Source organism: Anas acuta, chromosome 7 (genome assembly GCF_963932015.1).
Source record: "Anas acuta chromosome 7, bAnaAcu1.1, whole genome shotgun sequence".
Taxonomy (NCBI): Eukaryota; Metazoa; Chordata; class Aves; order Anseriformes; family Anatidae; genus Anas; species Anas acuta.
The window spans coordinates 23,398,938-23,424,119 of record NC_088985.1 but is presented as its reverse complement, the minus strand read 5'-3'; the positions used below and the strand labels follow the sequence as shown (position 1 = coordinate 23,424,119).

Below are 25,182 nucleotides of genomic sequence, written 5' to 3'. Positions count from 1 at the left end.
GGTTGGGCCTCTGCGAGAGCAGATTTAAGAAAAGATAAAAAAACAAACAAACAAACAAACAACTGTGGTGCAACAGCAGCTGGGAGAGAAGAGTGAGAAACAGCCCTGCAGACACCAAAGTCAGTGAATAAGGGCGGCTGGAGCTGCTCCAGGTGCGGGAGCAGAAGTTCCCCTGTGGCCTGTGGAGAGGCCCCTGGTGGAGCAGGCTGTCCCCCTGCAGCCCAGGGGTCCCACATGGAGCAGATCTCCACACTGCAGCTCATGAAGGAGCCCCTGCTGGAGCAGGTGGATGTGGCCTGGAGGAAGCTGCGGCCCATGGAGAGCCCCCACAGGGGCAGGACCCGGGCCAGAGCTGCAGCCCATGGAGAGGAGCCCACGCAGGAGCAAGGGATCTGGGGGGAGCTGCTGCCCATGGGGGGACCCATGTTGGAGCAGTTTGCCTCTGATAGATGGACCCCAAGGTAGAGATGCATATTAAAGCAATTCTTGAAGAGCTGCTGCCTGTGGGAAGCCCATGCAGGATCAGTTTGGGAAGGATGGCATCCCATGGGAAGGACCCCACACTGGAGCAGGGGCAAAGAGTGACTGTGAAAGAGTGGCAGAGACTCTCTTTCAGAGACTTCAGGGACTTTAGGGACTGACCCATTCCCCATTCCCCTGCAACACTCAGGTGGAAAAGGTAGAAGAAAGTGTATGGCAAGAGGTGGGGGAAGGTGTTTTAAGTTTACTTTTAGTTTTGCACTGTTCTAATCTGTTAGTGGTAGACAATAAATTAATCTCCCTCTGGTGGGTCTGTATGCTGTTTTGCCCGTGATTATGATTGGTGAGTGATCTCCCTGTCCTTATCTCAACCCTTGAGCCCTTTCCACCGTATGTGCATATTAAAAAAAGAGAGACAGAGAGACAGCACATATATATTCTTTATGTACTTTTTCTACTTGTGTTCTTACAGATTTATTGACTTTTTTAAGACTTGATTTCTTACAAAGAAATTTCAAGTATCTAATTTGTGTCTCTCACAATTAAATATCAGCAGATTATTAAGGTGTATTTGTCTTGGACCTTATGCAGCTCCCTAGTATATTTTCATAAGTATTTTTATTTGTTTGTTTTTGTTTGTAATCTTGTCTAAAATATCACACAAAAAATCAGATTTGGGATATTTTAAATCAATTGCAGCAATGCAATTGGGTGAAAAGAAACCCTTTAGATACTTATGCAGTAGTTTATACAGTACTTACATTTTTGAAGTCTTTTTTTGTTTGTTTTCTTGATGTATTTTCATAAAATACAGTGTGGCTTTAACTGCTTTCTCAGCAGCAGTGAGAAACAGTGAAATACCAATGTCTTGTATCCTATGAATGTGGAAATGTCCTTAGAATTTTTCATCTGATGTGCTTGCACATCATTTCCACTTCTCTAGCAAAGTGTGCTTCCACTGTGTAATAGGAAGAACTTTGAAAGAGATGCGTACTTTTAAAATGCCAAAAATAGAAACTGGGAAATTTTATCTTTGAATGGGTACTTTTTCAGCATTTGAATTTGAGCCTGAAATCAAGAGAATGCATTTAGCTACATTCTGCATCAGCTTTTAAGAACAGCATCTAATATTTTGCACCAGGGATATTGAGTGAAAAATGAGATTCAAAGTTGCCTTTTTCAGATGGTGGCAAAAAATGAATTATCTGTATTGCCACTGGAGTCTTAAACTAACTGTATGCTTCTGCATGTAGATTATTTTTAAGTTTTCTTTCCTATGTGAAACATACTGCAATAATAAATAATGTCTCAGAGTTGACGTGGTACATTTTTTCTTCGTTTATTTCTCACAATGTTATCTGTTATTTACTTAAACTTCAACCACTTCTTTCTTTGTTTATAAGTCATTCATAGTATATTAACATAATGTAAATATTGAACTGTGGTGTTTGTTTTGTTTTTGTTTTTGTTTTTTCCCAATATGTAGTAACTGACTCAATTCAAAATCTCAAGTACAACGAATGATGGATTAATTATCCAGATTTAAATTCCAATCCCGCAGTTTCTTGGCAGCCTACAGATAGCCTACTGCATTCGTGCAGAGCATTGTTGTTTTCAAGAATATGCAGGATCAAGACTTCAGCTCCAATTCTGCAGGGAGTGCCTAATCATATGAACGGTCTAATGATATTTAAATAGAAGTATGCGCATTAGTATTTAGTTTTGCAAGATATAGATAGTGATACAGTTAGCTGTAATTAAAGACTCTTACAATTCTTTCTATTTTACAGGGTTAGCAATCCAGGATTTATTTAATAACACAATATGGATAGTAACAGATTCTCTATATATCAAATAATATGACTGTAAGTTTTGGATCTTTCAAAGACTGATGTGGTAATTTTTCTGTCTGAACTAAGCAGACCATTTTAGATAATAAAGTTTTCAATGTATACCGTTTGGTAGCATGAAACCAATAATACTCTAACCTTTTGGATCCAAACTGTAGATTTTTCATCTAAATGTGATCATTCTCAAATTGGAAAAAAAAAAAAAAAAAGACAAAAGAAAAAGGAGCATAGTACTCTACATTTAATATCAAACATTATATATTTTCTTTAGTGATAATATATTACACTGCTGCAAGGTTGGGTGCACAAAATTAATAATATATCATTACTTAAAAATACTAAATGTGAAATAATAGGAGTATTGAAATAGTCATTTACATACATTTAAAGGATGAGATTTTACTACTACATGTTTTCTTGCATCTGTACTCACACATGAAGATGTAGTTCCATAGGATTCTCCACCCCTGAAATCTTACTGATTTAAATGCTGGAAGTGTACCAAATTTCTTTTTCTTCCCATAGCTTACTCTTAAAGTATTTCAGTGTTTTTTAATGTACAGTAGTGTCAGGTTTTCTACCTTTTCTTTGTCTGCTTTTTCCCAGATGCTTGCAAAAAGCTTTTTACTGAAAGGAAAATTTAGCTAACAGGTATTAAGTAAAATATTTGTGAAACAAAGCTTCACTACTCTTCAAAACTTATAGACATAGAGACTTGACTGGCCATCTCCAAAACCTAGTTTCTCCTGAGCAAAGTAAGACAGCTAGCCTTGGAGTACCCTAGAATATATATTTATAATCTTAATATGGCAACATCTGTATTAAAAATATAGGTTTAAACTTTACACTAGTAATTGATAGACAAAAAGATGTAAGCTTCTTTGCCAAACCTATGTTAATGTTGTCAGCACTTATTACATTTTGTTGTAATTAATCTTATTTGTTCTCATGAGAAAGTTCAGTTAAAGCCTCTGTCCTTGTATCCTATTATATAATGATTTTTCACATTTTTATAGCTCTTTTCAATAATCACTTTCTCTAATATATGTATAAAAATGATTATAGAGACCTGCAGTTACTGGCACTGTCAGCTGAGATGAGAGGGATTTGGAAAGGAAAACCTCTGTAGAGTGACTGGGGCAAATTCTTACTTCAAAAGAAGTCACCTGTTCTGCACCTTTTATGTTTCTTATATTTCCATGTTTGACATTCTTGTAACACAGAGGGTTACTCATGCAGTCAGATGGACTCTGGGCAATTAGGGGCAAGCACTGCCACTGTTGGGACTTCATGTGTAGTAATGATGAGAAAATAAAGAGAAAGTGGCTAGTGGTGCTTAAGGTTTGAAAAGATGAGTGCTACCCCTGCACTTCCCAGATAGATAATCAATATATTATGTAGAGCTAGGTGCTTTATTGTTGCCACCACTCAGCCATTTTTTTACTAACTGCAAGCTGTAACAAGTGTTCATAGCCATGAGCCTGCCAACTTGCCTGCCATAAGGACAATTTGAGTAATCAAATTTAGCTTTCTAGTAATGGCTTCTGACTCTTGCCAGTGAAGGAATTTGTCTTGATGAATCTTCTAATACCATAGCTGTCAATATGTCATGGTCTTCAAGTTTTGGGATGTGGCAAACACTCAAATATTTCTGCTTCTCCCCAGCTACTTAAGTAGTCTTCTGGGACAAATTGAACAGAAGAAATTTAAAAGTGACAGCAGATGCATTTGATAAGGAAGACACTAGTGATGAAAATACTCTTTGCCCATTCTTTTAAAGCCTACTAGGTAGGACAATAGAAGATTTGGATTTCATTTTGCATGCATGCAGATATTTTTGATTAATTAGACTGTAAAATTGAATTTTCTATTGTGGAAAGTTTTCAAGTAGCTGTTGCCATTTTACAAATTAATGTTATATTAGGCATTTTTATTAAATGCTAATGGAACCTGCTACCAGACAAAAGACATGGACCTGTTGGAGTAAGTCCAGAGGAGGGCCATGAAGATGATCAGAGTGCTGAAGTACATCTCCTGTGAAGACAAGCTGAGGGAGTTGGCATTGTTCAGCCTGGAGAAGAGAAGGCTGTAGTGGTCTTCCAGTACTTACAGGGAGCCTACAAGGAAGCTGGGGAGGGACTTTTTACAAGGGCATGTAGTGATAGGACAAGGGGTAATGGCTTTAAATTGAAATGTAAAGATTTAGAATCGTAGATTTAAAGATTGTAAAATTGTAGATTTAGAATAAATATAAGGAAGAAATTCTTCACTATCTGGGTGGCAAGGTTACAGGTTTCCCAGAGAAGCTCTGGATGCCCCATCCCTGGTTGGGAGACCAGGTTGGATGGAGCTTTGGGCAGCCTGGTCTAGTGGAAGTTTGTCCCTGCCTATGGCAGAGGGGCTTGGTACTGGATGATTTTAAAGGCCCCTTCCAACCCAAACTATTCTATGATAACTGCACTGATTTTTAATCTTCTGTTCTGTGGGTATGAAGTATATTTATGAGGTGAACCAACACAGATAATTGAAAGACCTGTACCAGTGGACTGTGACAGTCTGGAATCATTGTGCATAACTGAGGATGAATCCAGGGACTGCTACTTCTGTTCAGCTCCACGCAGCAGCATCTATGTTCATATCAGTGCCCCAATCCACTGCCTTTCTTTTTTTTTTTTTTTTTTTTTTTTTTTTTCCAGTTGACAGCTCTTCACAGGAGTCAGAAATCCATAACTGAAAGTAAAGCAGTATAATGTGCCTGAAGTTTTTCTCTTATATTACTATCTACCATTTTTTTCTTAATTATATTGTAACATTTCAGTGTAGCACTTAGTATTACAAATTAAACTTAAAGCTATGGTTTAATTATGAGATACTGAAAAAAAAACAAACACATCTATTTATGCTCCTGCCTGAAAAACATGTGATGGTGGAAGGGACTGATAAAATGGTGTGAAACACAAATAAAAGATTTTTTTTTTTTTTCTGCAGTAAATGAATATGGTCCAAAACCTTCTTGTCCCAGGTCCAAAAGACTATCTCATATAGATGTGTTTAATACATCTTGGCATCTGTATTTTCTTAATATTATGTTAAAACTGGAGCGAGGCAAAGCTTTTATTAAAACTGAAGCTTGGCTCCAGTTTTCTATTTGTTCTTGACTTAGCGTATAGGATGGTCTATGACCTTCCACACCAGACCTTTTGTTATTCTCAGAAAATTCTGCTATATGGAAATTGGCATTGATGTATTGGCACCTCCCCTTCTTGGCAGAACTAGCCCTCACAGCAATTCAGATCACTCTGTTTTCTTCAGGTCTGTTCAATAAGTATCAACATATGTAATTTGCTTCATCAGCAATTCAATTTTTTAACTAATATTTTTCAATTTATTTTTCCTCATTTTCATCTGTCCTTTTATTGGACCTGTTCCTTTACTTTGTCCTCACTTCCAGCTTCTCCCCACTGTGCTTTCCATGCACATTTATTTCCCACTGAGATTGTATACAAATATTAGAGCTCTAACTCACACTTTTGTCAGCAGGATGTGCCGCACTCTGTAGGCACGCTCTATTCAAATACAAAGCCCATTGGCAATACAATAAATCAAGTGATTAACAAGAAGCAAAATGCCAACTTCTGTTATTTTTTGTTGTTATTACCGTTGTTTGTTTGTTTTTCTGTCTAAAGCTTGTGGTGCACTGTAGCAAACTGAATTTTTTACTGAGATGCACAGGAGTCAATGGTATATCTTTAGATGTTCACACTGTAATACTGCACAGATGCAGGGGCAACCTGGAGAGACCTGTGGATTTTCCTGTTTCTGAATATAAAAGCTGCCAGTATGGACAAAACTAGTTAATGAGGGTTAGAAGCTACTTAGATATATGGAGTTTAGCTGCCAATGCTACTGTATATGCAGGAGAAAATGCAACAAACTAGGTAGGATGTGGCTTCATTTTCTGTGCTCATGTCTCCAGCATCTTGTATTGGTCATGCTGGACTATGACTAGCCAACTTTCTGCAGTGCTGATGGAAATTTCTTGCATAAGTCAGCTTTTCTGCATACACATTCATCCAGGAAACAGTAATGTCCATTCCTTATAAGTGCATACACTTTAAATGTAATCATATAGTATTTAAAATGTAACTAAAATATGGGTTAGAGATACATTGTACATTTTTAATGTATTTGTACAACATAAGTACAAATATTTATCTTCCATATATCTTCAGATAGCAGTATTTCTTTCACATTCTTCTCTTTGCCATTTTTTAAAACAATGAACAGAAAAGGTCAACATTAGAATGAAAATCAAACTATTTTTTAAAATATCAAGAAATGAAATGAATGGAAAAAAAGCAGAAAATCTGAAATACACATCATAAGGTGTTTTGTAAAGTTACTTAAGGCACAAACAGCAAAACATGTCCTCAAAGCTCCAGTGCACCTTGCTGTTAATCTGTTTTAGCTAATGGTTATTAAAAAAAAAAAAATCCATTTTATTTTTCAGCTTCATATACATATTGGGACACTGCATGCATTAAAATGTGCACAGATACACTCTCTGTGAGAAATGATACTCTGATTCAGTGGTATTTGTGCAACCTGATTCCTTCTCCATATGCCCTCAGTATTCTAGTCTAGAACTAATCTGAAATGCAAGATTCAATAGCAAAAAAATGGGACCTTCAGTCAATAAAACCCTTTTCTGCTGAGAAATGACAGATAAAGAAAAAAATGTAATTACTGTAATGACGAGTTAGACCTTTAGATTCATGTTGCAATCAGTGATTCCTGTGGTGCTCTGCTGCAATCATGGTTCAGAGCTGACTAGAGAGAAGACAGGTAAAGACTGTAAAACACTTCAGCAGTCCTTGATCTAAGTGCCCATAGGAGGTTCACACCCCTTATTTGCAGATGGTGTTTTTTACTCCAGACCTGAGGGCAGCAATGTGGATTGTCTTGGAAGGAGAATCTTGGAAGGAAGGAAGAAAGGAAGACCCTTTAAGTTAGTCCCTTCCCTCCCAATAAAACCACTGTAATCTGTAAATTATTATTAATTTTATGAGACAGTTGTATTTGCCTTCATTATATATATATATATATATATATATATATATATATATATATATATATATATATATATGAGCCATGAGCCTCAGAGTTTATATGTATTTATTTGGTCTTCAGTAATCACCTAATCAAAGAGAAAATTTCTTGCATAGGGATATGCTTGCCAGAGCAGTTGTATTTCACATGCTGTCAAATCAATGCCAAAATCATTCCAAATACTCTTAGAATCTCTGCCTTTCGTACTTCTTTATCCTCAAAGTCAAGCTTGAAAACTTATCTGCAGCATTTTTAAATACTTTGCATTGGTAAATACTTTTATTTTTATTATGAATCTGAAGGATTGTTGAATTATGGACTAAAATATATATTTTCAGTACTGATGCTGATGGAACTATACAATCTTGTCATTTGGGATAAAGGGTATTGGCCCTAATCCTGAAGCTCTTATTTATGCAATTAATCCTTATCTCTGTGACCTGTCACTGAAGTTAACCGGAACTTTTGCATGAGTAATAGTTGCAGAATCAGCCCCAGTCATTTTTTTTTATAGACATCACAGATTAAATGCAGATGTTTTGTAGATGTACTTAAATGCACCTTCCATGCTCTGCAAATGTCATAATCCATAGAAATTTTGGTAGTTTTATTTTAAAAATTAGTTTGCAGCATTATTTGTCAATTTAGCCAAACCAAATATGTACATTCTGAAAGGATTCAGCTGGACAGAAGTATATTCAATCCAATTGGTAAGCCAAAAGTATGTTTCATTCACTTTGCATTTTTGTTGGCACTTGGACTTGCAAAGAAAAAGAAAATGAATAGGTTGTTGATATGATTGATGTCAATAAAAGGATAATTTTCTTCCTTCTGATATACTATATTAAAAAAAAAAAAAAAGTTTCATTTACTTCTGTTCATTAAGTGTGAAAGTCTACTCAGAACACTTCATTCATACTCCATTTTTGAGTTTGGTCTGATTCCCAAGGCCGAGCAATAGAAGCAATAACAGGAGAGCCTTGAAGATCAACTATAAAGGCAGAGATAAAGTCAAAGAGTTAGTGTTATACCTATACCACCCATATGTCAGGCAAGTTATTTAGATTGACTTAAAAAATATTGATACTATAGTTTGTGCTTTTACTACTACCTCATAACTACATGGCACACTGTGTCATTCACTGCCTAAGCAAAAACTTACATTTATCCTCAGTTAAAAACGAGAAATGTTTTCATGAGAAGTATTTTATTTCTGCAAGTTCTGTATATTGCTGTTGTAGCTGTGACAGTGTGTTTAATTTTTTGGACTCTGTTTTCATTATCTTTGGTTGGGGGATTTGAATGTAGCCAGAAAAACAGAACATTCAGTCAACTTAAAGCTAAATTTCACAACATAACTTTTGCTTATACTCCATAATTGACTTCATGATGCAATATAAAGATTGCAGCCTTTTGGAGAAAGAGATTGACATCTCAGTCTTCAGGTAAAAACCTTTAATACAAATGACCAAGCCTGTAGCTATTATGAATGCGGTAGTAATCTGGTTTAACTTCTCTTTCCCTTAGAAGTCAAAGAAGGTATAAAAATACTTGGTATGTTTCACAAAATTTTTATTAATGCATCCATGTCCACCAACAGGCACAATCAGAGGATAAACCACAGGATGTATATGCAAATAAGGAATGATATCTGAAGCCTGACCTTTTTAGTAACAACAGACTTGCAACATTTCAGTAGATAGCAGTTAGTCCCTTAATCCTCTGTATGCTAACGCCAGGTAGCAATATCACATATTCACTCATGCACAAATCCTGTGTATTATGCTGGCCAGCATTCTTACTCTATAAAAAAGTAGAGGTGATCCCTCTCACTGTTTATTCAAAGTAGGTGATGAACATACTATTTAAAATTTAAATTCCCCAATAGTATTGAGAGCCAAAAGCTAGATTTACAAATGCAGTTTCTCACAGTTTAACTGATCCAAAGACAACATCTGAACAGTGTAAAGAGTGGTAGAGTGGGATACTGAGTAAGGGGAGCAACAAACACTATCAGTTATACACAAACATTAGCAGTTCTAAAATAGGTGATTATGGCTTGCAATCTGGTTAGGCATGGGTAAGGTCCTCTGTGCATATGTTATGGGAAGTAGAGGATTTTGAAGAAAAAGTTTAAGATAAGATAAGATTGTAGGCAGTGAAATGGAAAAAAAAAAAAGAAGTTAAAGTACTTGTCAGGAAAATAGATGGTTGAGATAGTCACTATTGGTGCAAATGTGGAAGAATGACCTTTCAACTGACAGCTCTGTTGGCTGGATAGATAATAATTATGAGCAGTCTTTAAATTGAAGCAGAAGGAAAATAAGGGAGAAGACACAGCTTTATAAGTTCTTTTTTTTTCACCAAGTTAGAAGGATTTCTAAGGTGCAGGGCAGTAGGTATTGTGTCTAAGATGAGATTGCAGTAATAAAGTTTAAAAGTGACCCAGGCTCAGTCAATTATTTTGGCATTGTATGCTGAAGTGAAAAGGTTGTATTTTAGGAATTATTATGCAGGATCACCATGGTAGTGTCTTCCTCAATCACATATGTGAGTCCTTAGTATTTTTATTGCCATTAGAATTTTTACGTGATGATAACAGTGTCAAAGGTAGTAATTTTCTTCTCCTACTTAAGGAGACTGTATCAGAAGAAAGAAAATAAGGTATTCCTTTATTCCTTATTATCCCATAAAAGACGACCTTCTATTCTTCCTTTAGATGCAGATTATCTGTTTCAATACCTTCCCTAGAATGCTTATTTTCAATCTTCTGCTATCGATTTAAAGAAATCACATTAATCTCACAATGTATAGAAAATATTTTACAGGAATTGCATTTAGGTTGTTTCAGGGTCTAGAAATAATAAAAATGGAAGGAAAGAAACACCATGTAGAGATTCAGTCTTAAGGGATGCAAAATTCAATTACTGACAAATCTGTGAAATTAATAGACTTTCAGCAGTCCCAAAAAGGCATATGCCTTCCAAAAGTACAATGCTATTTATTTTTTAATTGTCCTTACAAATTTGGGTATGTGCTGATAGCAGCTGTTTTTTTTGTAAGACTCTGCTTAGAACAAGAATATGCAATATTCTTCTTATTAGGGTATTTCTTGGGGAAAGACAAGAGAGAGAAAATTCATGAAGATAATGATATGTGCTGTGCTAGAAAAAGTAGGAAGAGATTCTTAGATAAATATTTAATCTAGAGTAAACATCTAGAGAGTGAAGATGACTTGTAGAAGATACAAAAGGAAGCAGGGACAGTTAAATAAGAAATCATAATGGCAGTTGAACTTGAGGGGAAAGTTTAACTTTCATTATTAGTCATATCAGTATCTAAATCCCAGGCGTGAGAGATAGTTTAGGATCTCTACAGTGATTACTTTTTTTCACTGGGAATTTCAGCCTCTGACACTGATATGATCTTGTAAATGTTAATCGTATTTATACTAATATGTTTTTATTTGTTTGTTTGTTGTTTTGTTTTTTTTTTCCCTTTAATTGGAAGAATGATTTTTGTCTGTATTAAAGCATCCTGCTTTTGAGCAGAAAGCAGCATCAGGCGCTCTCAAGAGATCCTTTTTAACCCCAGCCATGCTGTGAACTATTCTGTGAAATCCATCTTCTGTAGATATTCTAGTAATCTGATCTCACACTAATGAAAGAAATATGATCTCTATAACTAACATCATCAGACTCAAGTGGGTAGTTTGTGGGTGTATATTTTATATTAGTGCTTTCCTATTAAGATCTATGAAGCTAGAATTGTATACTTTACAATATTCATATTGTACATCTTACAATATTCATTGGAGAGGAAATCATTGTGAAAGTTTTTTTCTATTTATTTTTGTTTGCTTTCCTTGCAGCTGGACCTCTGGAACTTCCTCTTTTTGAGCTGATCCCATCACAAAGACAAGTTGTTTTTCATGGAGACCGCTTGCCATTTCAGTGTACTGCAACTTACGTTGACAATACTACCCAAGTACATTGGTACCATGCTGGTCGTCTCATTGAAACAGATGAAGAGAGTGGCATATTCGTGGAAGACAGCATCATTCATGACTGCTGCTTAATTACACGGTAAAGTATACACATCCCTTGTACTATTCAGACTTGTAGACAAGGTGAACAGATGCTGATGTGAAAAATGCAGAACAGGCTTCCGTAAAAAGAAGCAACAATTAATATAAATGATATTTGGTAATGAAAGTATTGTTCTAGTTTTGCATCAGTTTTCCCTTTAAAATCTGATTTAATACATTATTATAAATTCATTTATTTATCTTTATTTTTGGTTTTCATCATAGTCTAGGTTTGTCACTAAAAGCTGCTAAACTGTTGCACACATCCTTTTGTCCTCTGCCAATTTTCATCACTGATCAAAAAAAGTCTTATTCTGTGTAGAAGATGGAGTGAAAATAGCTATGCTAATTAGCTCTGGTTCATCATTAACTTCTTTTCACTCAATCACTTTCTATTAATATAATTGACCTGAAACGCTTCTTGAACTATCAAATGAAAATTATGAAGGGAGTCAAATTAATTCATCTCCACTGGGGTCTTTCAGTATTATTGATTTTAATTTAATCTGCTCACTGGTTATTTTGACCCCTTTTGGAGTCCTGTAGATCTAGAGGTGTGGATCTGGCCTAACAGCTGCTGGCTTTTTTTATAATACCAATGTGTAGGGCTGTGGTGGATAATGAAAAAGACTAATTAGTATGGTAATGTCAAGTGCATAAGCTATTACATAACTGCCAGGTCACTTAAATTAAAGCATGTTCTTCTCATTTCCACAATATCAAAATTAAAAATCATGCTGTTAATCACCTGTTGTTTTTCTACTGAATTATATGTTGTAGTAGGTAAGCAATTCATAGCATAGTAATATACTGAAATAAATTCTCAAATTAAAATTATTTTCTTAATTGCTGTCCTCTTTAAAAAACTATAGTACAGAAGTATGTAGAAGTATAGAAGCTTGCCTGAATTTTCCTTTATACTGCTATATTTTTGTCAGACCTTGAAATAAAAAACCTTGTCCACCATAACATTTTAATAAGAATTAAAGATCTGCTACCTACCTCATTTAGTGTGCTATTAAACCAGCAAAGTCGATGCTTACATTGCAGTATGCACCTGGACCAGGCATTCAGAAACAGTGTTCTCTAAACACCTTGCAGCATTTGCTATTATATAATGGAAAAAAAATTACTTGACCTGTCCAAACTGTGATACACACTGACAAAATAAGACAAAAAAAATCTTCAAATTAAACTCAGAATCTCTAAACAATTACTTAAAAGCTTAAACCATTTTCACTGCCCTTTTATTTGAGCTGTATGTTTTACTTCACAATACAGGAGGGGCATCAATGCTTCATTTATTGTACAACATGGTTCTCGTCCAGTAAAAACTGACAGTACTTAAGCAAACATGGCTCTGCCTTTATCGAGGGGCTGATCAGAATTAACTCAATGAAGGCGTGGGGGCCCTGTGCTTTTGAAAGTAGCAAAAAAAACATAATATTTTGAACTCAATTATTTTATTTATATACATTATAGATATGCATTGTATCTTCATATTGAAAATGAGAAAACATTGACCAAGTTATGATTGTAAAAACTCCTGAGCATTTCTTAATTTTAATCTCATCTTCAAGACCATGCTACAACTCTGTTAATATCACATTTTTACACTTTAAAGTAATAGTTTGCTTATCACATGTTAGAATAGTATACATTAATATGCTTGTTACATGCTATTATACACTGTTTAGTGGAACACTGTGAAACATCAGAAAGACTATGCCCTCCCGAGGTTATCATATGCTGAACATATGATTTGGATTAAAAAAAAAAGGTTATTTATAATCAGTTCGTACAGTGTCATATTTTCCCTTCCTATACCTACTCTTTACAGCAACTGTCTGCTCTCTGGCTTTATGTGATTGCACTAAAAGATAGGTTTTGGTTTGTGCTGGTAAGCAATTTAAAGATTTCTGAAGCTAGTTTCAAACAAAGAGGTGTAGTGCAGTTCCAAAAGCTGCTTATTCAAACATTTTTAAGTGGTTATTTTATTGGGTAGTTCCAGATATTTCTGGACATGTATTTACAACACAAACGTCATACTAAACCCTTCTGTTTTATAAACTCTCACAGGAGAAGGATGAAATAACCAAGTGTGTATTATTTTTCTCCTATGATAAAGGAGAATAAACTAAAATAAATGTTTTTGTTGCAATAATTAAGCTAAAGTTTTGAACTGTATTCTGGCCTGTGACATTTTTCTTGGCAAAGAATATTCACTTGCAGGAGATCTTGAGTAGGTGTTTTCAATTCTGCTGCTAGCTCACATTTACCATTTCTTGCCAATGATAATAATATTTGATTCTGTTCATGTTGAACTTCTGTCATTATTCCTGTGTATAAATGTCATAGACATACATTAAAATGTGAAAGTGATATGGAACTAATTTCCTATCATCTGAGAATGGGTCAAGCTGAAATTGTGACTTTTGTTTATATGAAGATGGCTTAATTTCTTAAATCTGGAATATTAGATTAAGAACTTGATGCCAATAAGCTGCAATGAAACAGTCCATATCCCTGAAACCTCATAGATAGAGGGATTATGTATGGTTCCAAGCAGCACAGCATCTTTCCCTACTTGCCACTGTTCCCTTTCTGCATCTGGAGCAGCTGGCAGGACAGTTATTAGTATATTAAACTAAAGAAAAATATATTATATTTTAATTTTATGAACCAAGCAACTCCATAGTAGTGTGAGATTTTAATTTTCAGGAGTTGCTTATTTACCCCATACACCATAATGACTATTTTAGTGTCTTTTTAGTTCTATTCTGTAAATACTTGTGCTGAGTGTTTAATAGCAGTTATGTCTGACAGCTGTAATGGCTGCTCTGGGAACATTACAGTTCACACTGGCTGTTTCTAAAAACATTAAACTGTACAGAAAGTTAAGAACCCATAGAAAATAATGTTACAACTGGAGAAACTAATATGCTCTTAACTAAACCTAGGACAGGTATTAGTGTAAAATAAGTTCTTCACAAGTCATTTTTCATAGTGGTGTGCCATTGGAAATTGAGACTGTTAGGTCTCAGCTGTGACACTCACCCTCCCTCCCCCCACAAAAAAAAACAAACACAACACAACCACCACCAACAAACACACACACACACACACACACACACACACACACACACACACACACATTAATCAATAACTCTGTGCAAACTATTTCAGTCTTCTAAATATGGTTGCCAACTGCAGTCTCTTTTAAAATGATAATAATTAATAATAATGATGATGAAAAAGAACTAAGCTTAAATGTATTTACTTATTTATTAAAGCATATAGTACTTCCTTACATTTTGACAGCAGTCAGCTGCCACTATGGGATGTTAAAAAGTATATGAAAGAAATAGAAATGTTTGGGATGCAACAGTATGGAACTACAACCAATTACTTTAGGTGTAATATTGATAAGGACATCAGTAAGAACACTCATTCAAATATTTATTCATAAAATGTGTATACACATTTCAGAAAGCTACTTTGAGAAGTATATGGTTATTTGATAATAGCCAAAACCTTCCCCTGCAAAAGAAATGTCTGATAGCAGAGAAGAGCACCAGATTATGATCCACTTGTAATAATGAAGAATCAGGGAGACAAATTAAAAGCAATACAATATTGTGGTTCAAAAACTATGATAATATTTTTTTGTAATCTAAATGTTCTTCTAAATCAGAGTAAGGATTTGGAATTTGACTGAAACAGTTTCACTAAAAGAATAAGGATAATTCAAAATGTGGTTAGTGAAAGAAATTGAATATGAACATGTTGGTGCCAAAGTATACAGGTAGTATCGTGACAAGTTGGTGATGCACACAGGCAAACTGTATAAGAAAGAAGAAAACAGAGAAATTCAGGGAGAAAGGCAGAAATTCTTTGTCTATTTTTTGTGGAAAGAATCCAAATGATCCCTGGACTCTCTTAACAGTTTGTGGCAAGAATACATCTGGAAGAGCTGCAAAGCAAGCAGAAGTGGCTCAGACAAATATTAGGTTAACGAGCAGTCTGAAAATGGTATGCCAGTGATGAACACATTGGTTGCACAACTGAAAGTTCAGACATATTCCAAATCATGGAAAAATATTGCAGGTTCACTCCATGTGAGATTAAAAAAATAAGTGAGAGAACAGACCCAAGGAATCTGATTGTGTTCTGTGTTCTGTGTTCTGCTGTCATGAGCATTTGGAGATTGATGAGCAGCTGCAGGTCATACTGAGAGGCTAGGGGAGAGCAGCAGAAATTGTTTAGTACTGATATTTTGTTAGTGCACCTAATTGACTCTATTTGACCCTTAGCTGTCAAGCAGTTAGGAAAGAAATGAAGCAAAACAACCATTTAAATTGTAAATCAATGTTTCTATGTTGTTTTGTGATTACTTCAAATGCTGCAGTCAACAGTCTGTGGCTTACTTCAGGCACTGCTGGAAGTAAAGGACCAGTGACAGATGTACCTTTACCAGAAAAGTTCTTGTGCTTCAGACAGGAAGATAATATTGAAAATTATTATGAAAAGCATATGCTAAGGATTTGATTACCAGGGATTAAGAGAATCTTCATGCTAATTAATTAAGCTTAGGCTTTTTCTTTACCATGCTTTTAGTTATCTGAATAAAACCCAATGAAAGCTTTACTCAAGTCAGTTTGGGGAATAATATAAAATATAACCTGTGGAAAAATTGGCCAATAACATGAAAAGCAAAACCAGCAACTCTCTGTGATTAAAGGAGTATTATGCTGTGCCATAAAAAACATAGGCTTCTTTTGGGGAACTGTTTAGCAAAATATGGTTGAAAAACAGAATATTTTAATAGAAAAAAAAATTAGTTAGAATTTCTGCCAGATACAATGAAATAAATAGAAAAGCAGTAAGTCAACACTATAAAGTAAATAAATAACTAAAAAAATCATAGAGTCTGTCTAGAATGCTTTTAAAAGACTTTTTTTTTTTTTTTTTTGAGACCATGCTAAGATGCCTTGCACACTCTGTACAATAAATGCAGTGTTGATTTTGTCCTCTTATTTCCATCTCCGCCTATTTCCTAAAATTATGGGCCCATCCATCCGTATCACTGAAATGAACTTTTAAGGTCAGCTTAAAATGCAACTGTGTGACTGAGGGAGATACTGCAGTACAGCAGTGCTTTGGACTGAACATTCCAGGACAGTATTTCTTGAAATTACTTTTCCTGTCAGCTCTGACATAAGGTATAATTATACACTTTCTCTCAGTCCAGGCAGTAGTTTGTAAGCCTCTGAACCAGCTGTAATTATCAGAGCAATCCACCATACAAATAAAAGAATCTAATTTTTAATTGTTTATGATATTTTGATTAGCTGACTCTTAGCCATCACAAAATAACATTTTTGCTTCTGGAGTAAGAATAGAGATAGTTCCTGAAGTTCTTCTATAGGAATCTGCTCTATCTTGCCTCTTTATTTGTTCTTCTCAAATTTCTTACAGCTCAGCCAATAAAAAAATCAGTATTATAGCCCCACTACTCAAGGGTTTAATCCATTAAGTAAGTATTCATTTAAAAAAAATCTGTATTTGTAACATCACCATTAACAAGTGATTGACAATGGAGGGTGGGAAATTCTGGCAAAGTAGTGGTATTTTTTTTATTATTTTTTATTTTTTTGGGGGGGGAGGAGGAAATGGGGAGGGAGGAAAGGAGGGGGCACCTGCTCCCAGTGGCATGTAATCAAATAATCAAGACTCGTCATAAGTAGGTTAACACTTACAAATCATCTGCAAAATATTTTCCCTGAAAGGCTTTTTATGCAATTTTGACTATTGGACTGATTGTCATAGTGTTATTTTTGTCTAAGAACCTCTGCTACTGTACAGATCATAAGAGTTATGCTAATGAAATAAAGCTTTCTCTGGATATAATATTGCAGACTACTTAAGGGCAAATGAAAGGCATACAGCAGGTGTAGCTGTATTTCCTGAGAAGGCTGCAGTTGTATGCATCCTGTAGTCAAGCAGTTTGCTGTTAGAATAAAATTAATAGCAATAAACATAAATTTTAGCATCCCAAACCTTTCACTGAGTGACGAGGCAGTTCAGTGATAGACATGTGATTCATGAAGTATTTAAATAAGCCCTGGTTCAGGAGTACACTCTTCATGTAGCTTTATAGCACTGTGCCATAACAGACCTGCCAGTTGCCTGAAGGTTTCTTCAGCAAGAGAAAGCTTTGAGTGCTCTACAGCTTTTGATAACTTTTTTTTTCTTTCTCTACTTTAAGTTCTCTGCTAGCTGGACTGGCATATATTGACTCTAGAGTTGTGGGAGTATGAAGATAAATGCAACTTCATGCAGACTGAGCAATGCAGCAGACAGGTTGTCTCTACCTGGCAAGATAGAAAAGAATCATAAAACATACCAAGCCTGTTGTATCTGTTAGAGCTATTTAGAACATAGCAGACTGTTTCTGAAAATGGTACTGTATAGTTACTGTAGTATTAGCATTATTTGTTTTCAGAATTTTAAGAGATAAATTGATGGCACATAAATGGGGGTCACAGGTTCATTGACATCCACTTACAGAAAATGCATCTTACCACTGGGCAAATGTTTATATAAAAAATCGATAATATTTTGAACATTTACATTTCAGTTGATGTGACTTGAGCAACACAAAGGAAAATACAGTAATTTGGTTTACTAACTAACACAAAGGTCTTTTATTCTGTTTTGAAAGTAGATATTTCTTTGTTTTTCCTGTCAATATTTTGTCAAGAAAATCAGCTCTTTTCCATTGGCACCTCTGAAGTGAAATCCAAGTAAAATACTAACATGAACATTTAAATCATGTTTAAAGTAAGTTATAGCATGCTAAGCTTATTGCATAGCTTCTGATGGCATTAAATGATAAGTTTTGCTTTGGTTTTGTATTAAATCAGAAGAAACAGAAAATTGTGTATTTCCTGTGTGTATGACAAATTGATTTGTTAAAAAGTACCAGTTTTAATCTTTAATCTATCTTTTTTACTGCTGTTGGCCAGATAGAAAGTTTTGTTAAAGGCCATCAGCTTTCTGTTTTTTCAGGGGTAAATAAGTAATTTTGTCAGAGAGATCAAACTAGCAATTGAGGTTCAGTTAAAGTGCCTAGATTTACACATTCTCTCTTAATTTTCTGTGTTTTAACCTTATTTCCCCTGTGAAAGGCTGTATTCCAAGCAGCAGTGTACTCTGGAGACTCATTTTTAAAGTTTTGTGTTAGTATTAATAATAAAAGGTGGTATGTGTTGGATGCAGGTTATGCAGGCCTTCTGCCTGAACTATAGAAAAGCATTCTCTTACCTATCTGAAGAAGAGTGTTAACTGTGTTTTTGTAATTAATTTTTATTTTTTTCTCAAGAAGAGTGGTTGGTTCTCATCCAGTCTTAAAGGAAATCAAGCCAGACTTTAAAACCTTTCCCATGGAAAGCCAATCAAAATGTGGTGTTGAAGTCTCATCTTTATTTGTTACTGTTTTCTAGCATGCAAATGAGTGCTGGGACCTACAGTAAATGTCACTAAGGTATTACTTTAGGACATGGTTGAGTAATTTTGCATAATGAGACCTACTTCTGATTGTCTAATTAGTTATGCATAGCTGTAGCAATGCAAAACTATGCCTCAAATAGAAATCTTTTGTCATAGATTACTTTATTACATGTGTATTGCTTCTGTCTGTATTAAGGTTCCTCTCTTTGTCCAATGCCACAGGCTTCTATTGAATATTATAACTTTTTCATGCAGTTGTATCAGCTCTACATATTAATTAATTTGTCAATATGTCAGTTATTACAATTGACGAAGGAACCCTAATATGCATGAAATTTCACAGTGCAAAGAAGAAATATGTATCTGCTGTTTCTTATTTTCAGTGTTCTTTGGTTTCCTGAGAAGGCCACTATGATTTCCAAAGAAAACATAAGAAAGGCTTGCTAGCCATCCTTTTGTTCCCATCAGGCAGCAGTCTTCATGTTCAGTTTGCCTTGACTCCACCTGATGAATGTCTGACTTTGTTTATCGGTTGGTAGGTCATAAATTTCCACAAAAGTAGCAGCTATCACAACTCTGAGAAGTGCTCATGAGTCTGATTGCTAGCGTGGAGTGAACAGAAACTCTTTCTGATGCATAATCCATCTGTAGGAAAGCTGCACAGTAAATGCAAAATCATTTTGTTTGTGGCCTGACATTTATTAGTTTTTGTGAGATAGGATAATCAAGTAAACTACAGTCAATGGTGCTCTTCTTTCCTAATTCTAATATGCTCTTATCAAGCTCCTAAAACACAGAGTTTTAGGAGTCCTCCAATGTTCTCAAGTAACAGGAAGGTTCCTGCCTTTTGCCAAGACTTGTTGACCAAGAAAGATCAAGAATGCCTTTCTACTGGCAGTACGAAAAACACTGGAAATTCTGGGGATGCTAATGTAATAGTGTCAAAACTTAAAATATGTATCCAACCTAACAAGAATTTAATGAAGAGGTTTAAAATTCTATGCAGGCCCACCCTTCCCTTTTGGTCTGCCAGGACTGTGGAATTGCCAAAATTATAGGCAAAGAAAGTATTAAATAGATTAAGTTGACCTCTTTTTAAGAATTAAAACACTTTTTTTTATTATTTTTTAAATGTAGTCCCTTAAATTCTCCAGGGTAATAATCATTTGTTTCAATAACAATATTATAAAACAATTTGTTTCAATAACAGTTTCAATATTCGTCTTACTATCCAAATTGTTCTAGAGGAATATAAGTGCTTCATTTATAGTGGCCAGGTGGCTATTCAGGAAGTGATTCCATGTTTTGGTCATTACACAGCTTCTTCTATATTGTGTAAACTTATTTTGGTTTAACAAACATTTTAGTTCTGAAGAGCCACAGAAAATTAATTGTGACTTTGAGGATTTCCTTATCATTTTAGAGAGCTTGGACCGGAGTTCAAGTATTGTGTTTCCAGAAGAAGCAAAAATGATGTATCAGTAAATATTTGTCTGTGAAACTGGGAAACATCATCTAATTAATTGACAGGAAATCTGTCTAGTGACAGATAAATTTGCATCAGAACACACTTCAACAATTTAAATGAATAGAAAATGTACTCATTTTCTTCATATTTATTTATCTTCATATTGTTTACCTGTAAAACTGATATCTTCAAGTTTTCCTTTACTTTCTGTCTCCATCATTTACCTAAAATCACCACGGTTCCCAGTTTTATCAAATTTGCAGTATCATTACAGTTATTATAATATTATATTTTTATAATTATAATATTTGTATTTTTAATAATTTATATATAATATTATATTATAATGATTACAGCTATTTTATGTGGAAATCAAAAGATGAGCACGTTTCTCATACATTCTATGGACTTGGGATGTCTCTGGGACTTGCTGCCAGAGGTGAATTTTTATGCTGCTTATTGTTTCAGTGAAAAAGGTGCTTTCATAGATAATTGTTTTTGTAAGCTCTAGGAACATATTCTTTCTCAGCTGTCTATAAAGATGATGCAAGATGGTTGGAACATATGAAACAGAAAACTTAATTTGAAAATTTTTATCAACTGGTTAATTTCACTGAACTTTTACAGCCTGAATGTGGAAAGATAGAGATAAGCTAGGAAGAGGTAGCTAGGAGGTTGCTGTTATTGGTCTTCCTGATCTGGTACTTAAGAGATTAGTTGCTGCTGTTGATATGAAAGAAATCAGTCACTTTGAGCAGTGTTGGATAGTGAAGTTTTTTCTATTTTCTCTGCAATAAAAAATGTTAGAATTCATTGTAACAATGAAACTGGGGAATCCAGGCTACTTGGAGCTCAAATCCATGCTAAATAGGTGTTAGATTTTTAAAGATTTTTTTAATCATAAATTGGACAGAATTACCAGAGAATTACAGAAGAAATCTGGAGCAATTTAACTTAAAAGAAAAGCTATTTACCACAGGTTGGTTGTTTTCTGGAGAGCAAGATAACGGTCCTCTAGTAAGTATTTGAGAAAATCATCCTTCATTATATGCATCTTTCAAAGGGAAAATTACGTAAACAGCTGTCTAATTACTTCCTACCTTGATTGTGGTGTACTTATTTATATATAAGAAGTAGTTTATATACAAGAATATTTGTTCCTTTCTTGTAGCAACATTGATAAAAGTGGATATATAATATACAAAGATTTGAACTGAAAAAAATGGCATTTTAGAGAAGTTTAAATAAGAAAAAAAAAACAACTGTATATAATTTTTCTGTGTATATATTTCAAAATATCAGGCTCCTTATGAAAGTACCAAAGGCCACAAGAACATTTTTTTAAGATTTTGTTTTATATACAGATTTGAAATCAACTTAATAACTTTTGAATTCCGTGCTTCTGCTTTTTAAATGTATCTTCCTCTTTTGGACTGTACTCCATTTCTTCCCACAGAATTTCTAATTGTCTAAACCACAAAGAACATTCAGAAACAAGTCATTTGTGCAAAGCAAAATAAATACTTCAGATAACTACTACCTTTTCCTTCTTGCAGCTACTTTCAGAAGCTGTACTTTCTTTAAAACTACAGTAAAATTTATTTCTAAGCCAATGACAGATTTAAGATCTAATATATTACTTTCTTAAAATGTAGTAGTTAGCGTTATTTTTGTCTGTGAGATCTATAGAATTACAGTAATTGGATAACATTCTCTCCCTGCTGAAGTTATTTGAAGAACTAAACTTTAATTGACTTCATTTGGGCCTGGGTTTCATCCATTAAAAGAATAAAATCTTCTAATTTATTTCAAAATATGCAGAAAATCCTAACAAAAATAGTTATAGGCAATTTTAAATATTATTGAAATTATTTCCTCTGATTATGCATAGAATATTTAGCTTAGACAGCTAAACATTGGCATGGTGCAGTAACGTGCAATGCGCACATATTGTGCATATTTTAAGTGAAGCCACAAAGTGTCTCTATATTTAACATGTCTATCACTTTGATTATAAAGGGTTTATTCAAACTTAATTTATTGATATTAATAACTACATTTCACATTTGATGGGGGACAGTATGAAAGAAGTTCGTGAGTAGCACAGTGCTAAAAGAAATATCAGCATCTGCCTCATTTCATTTTGCATTCATCAGGAAAATTATATATGGCTTCCAATGTCAGCGGCTATTCTAGAAAACTTGTCACGTGATGACACAGGACAGCAGATTCTGGTTTTGAAATGCCATAGGAGCTCCAATCACAGCTGAAGGGAAACAGTCTCTGAGGACTGGTTGTGTTATCAACTCGAAATGTATTTCTGACTTTCAAGTGCTTGGTTATGCAACAAACGCAGTATTTTATAATAATAGGGAAAGGGAGAATGGGGACTGATGCATAACTGTTCTTTTGTGATGACTCTGTTATAGCCTCTCATGACCTGAGATGTCAGTCCAAATTGGTGTTAAAATTTTAATACAAAACAATCACATACTGTCTGTCTATATAATAATAATATAAAGCAAAACCCATTTTTATGTTTTCACAGAAAACTTCTGAAGAGAAGTTAATGTCAGGAAACTACCAACAATCTTTATAAAACTAAGTATATTCAGTAATTAATCTTTTCTTTTTATAGTGAACTTATCCTATCTAGCATTGATATTGATGCAAGTGGAGATTGGGAGTGTCTAGTCAACAATTCCTATGGAAATAGCACTAAACAAGTAGAAATTGTGGTACTGGAAACGGCTGCACCTTACTGCCCTGCAGAAAGAGTTATTAACAACAAGGGAGATTTCAGGTATGAATTCCTGGTTTGGGAGTGATTTTCACATATGGACAATATCCATGTTTGCTGATACTACAGTGTTGAGTATGAATGTGTCACTTATTTTACTTGTCATTGTCAGGTAATAGAGTAAGAAGAAGGAGTACTGTGTGATTATTATGGGAATAGCAGCTAGTGTTTCAAGAAAAGCAATGGTTTGTCTGAGGATCCTTCAAATTCCTCAGTGTGAGATTATGGAAAATTTAAAAACGTATTGGCACTTCATAGCTAAATGCAAGAAGGTTAATAATTGTTCTTGGTCTTTTTGAAATTATGCAATATAATGACACTACAATAAAGCATTAGAAGATTAAATCTTCAGTACTTTCCTAATCTATTCCAGTTCTGACTAGTTTTATTCAGCTGAGATTAAAAGTAACAAATACAAAACTGTTACTAAAATACCTTGCCGAAAAGAATCAAACTAGTGAGTAAAAGTATTTAGTAAAAGATCGTTGGAGGTATTATATAACATGATTAGAAAACACATCCATCTTTCTGTCTGAATCTTATAGTCTCTGCACAATATTGTTGTTATGTAATTTTTATTTCATCTTTACTTTTATTGCTATATGTCATTTTTTTGTTTGTTTGTTTTTAATTTTAAAACCCCTAAACTGAAAAAAAAAAATAATCTAGGATTCTTTAAATTTGGCATTGTTTTTGATTGGCTCTAAAAACACTTCAATGATATGCATAAAGCTCTTAAAAATAAAATATCATTACCTGCTTGACAATAACACTGATGTATGATGGCATTCCCATTGAGAAATCAGGAAGGTAATTTGTTACCAGGCGAATTATAATAAGAATTCAGCTTGAATAGTTAATTAAAAGGAAAGTATCTGAGAGAGGAAGCTTTTCTTAAACACCAGAACTTTCTGTACATACTTTTGACTTTAAAACTTCTAATTGGGTCTTTTAAAGATATATACACCTTCATAGGATATATATCCTATGAAATAACAAGTAATGTCATAAAAAAATCTTTTTGATAACAACTTAATGCACATGTGTGTTTTGTTTTGTTTTGTTTTCCATAAAATTACATCTTTTTATTAATAAAGATACATATATAAATTCTACAGACCGTGCTAACACCAGGGGTATTTTTGTCATTTTATATAAACCAAAAGAACGGGAGTGTACTTTTCTCTCCCTATTGATCACCTTTCCAGAAGTCTATATAAATTTATTTTTAAAATGTATATTAAAAGGATGCTGAGTCCATAGATTTCTTTAGCATTTCAAGGGAATGAATTTAGAATTATAGGGAATTTATCAGGGTCAAACTTAGCATTAATACTTGAAACTATTTCAAAGGTTTACCCTCAGAGATACAGATATCTCACCAGTAATTTTTCTTAGAAAGGTCTTTGAAGTTTTGATAATACAGCAAGTACATAAGTAGAAAGGGTTCCAACACAAAAGCAAAGCTAGAAAGAACAGTTCTTTTATTGGGGAAAAAAAAAAAAAAAAAAGAAAAAGAAAAAGGCATCAGCTGTTAGGGAAGTGTGGTTCCTTTAGTTCATCAGCCTAGGTGGTATTTATAATTGTATAACTGCAGTAAGAATTAGGCACTCTGAGTCACAATGACCTGGCCTTATGTACCAAGAGTTTTTCTCTGTGATGGCCATCTTTTGCTCGTATTTTGTTTTTCAGCTCACCAGAAGAACATTCTGAAATGCAAACAGTAATGTTGCATTGCCCTATTATTCCTAGTCAAAAAGGCCAGATTCTGCAATCTGTGCTAAGACTTGATGTGCCTTACTTTTAGAATAGCCTGTTTTAGTTTTATTTTTGAGGTATGGTGTTACTCAGTGTGGCCCAATTGAATTAATACTAT

At 34.3% G+C, this 25,182-nt stretch overlaps 1 protein-coding gene across 6 annotated transcripts in view; it reads left to right on the top strand.

Moving 5' to 3' along the window:
• The window catches only part of ADGRA1 (adhesion G protein-coupled receptor A1), a 277,097-nt gene that overhangs the window by 120,659 nt on the left and 131,256 nt on the right, over window positions 1–25,182 (top strand). For 5 of the 6 annotated variants that reach the window (XM_068688179.1, XM_068688176.1, XM_068688175.1 and 2 more), the window contains exons 7-8: window positions 11,311–11,524; window positions 23,145–23,309. In XM_068688179.1, the coding sequence (XP_068544280.1) occupies window positions 11,311–11,524; window positions 23,145–23,309 (379 nt within the window). Of the gene's footprint in view, window positions 1–11,310; window positions 11,525–23,144; window positions 23,310–23,432; window positions 23,548–25,182 lie in introns of those variants that run through there. The other variant, XM_068688180.1, reaches the window with a different exon arrangement.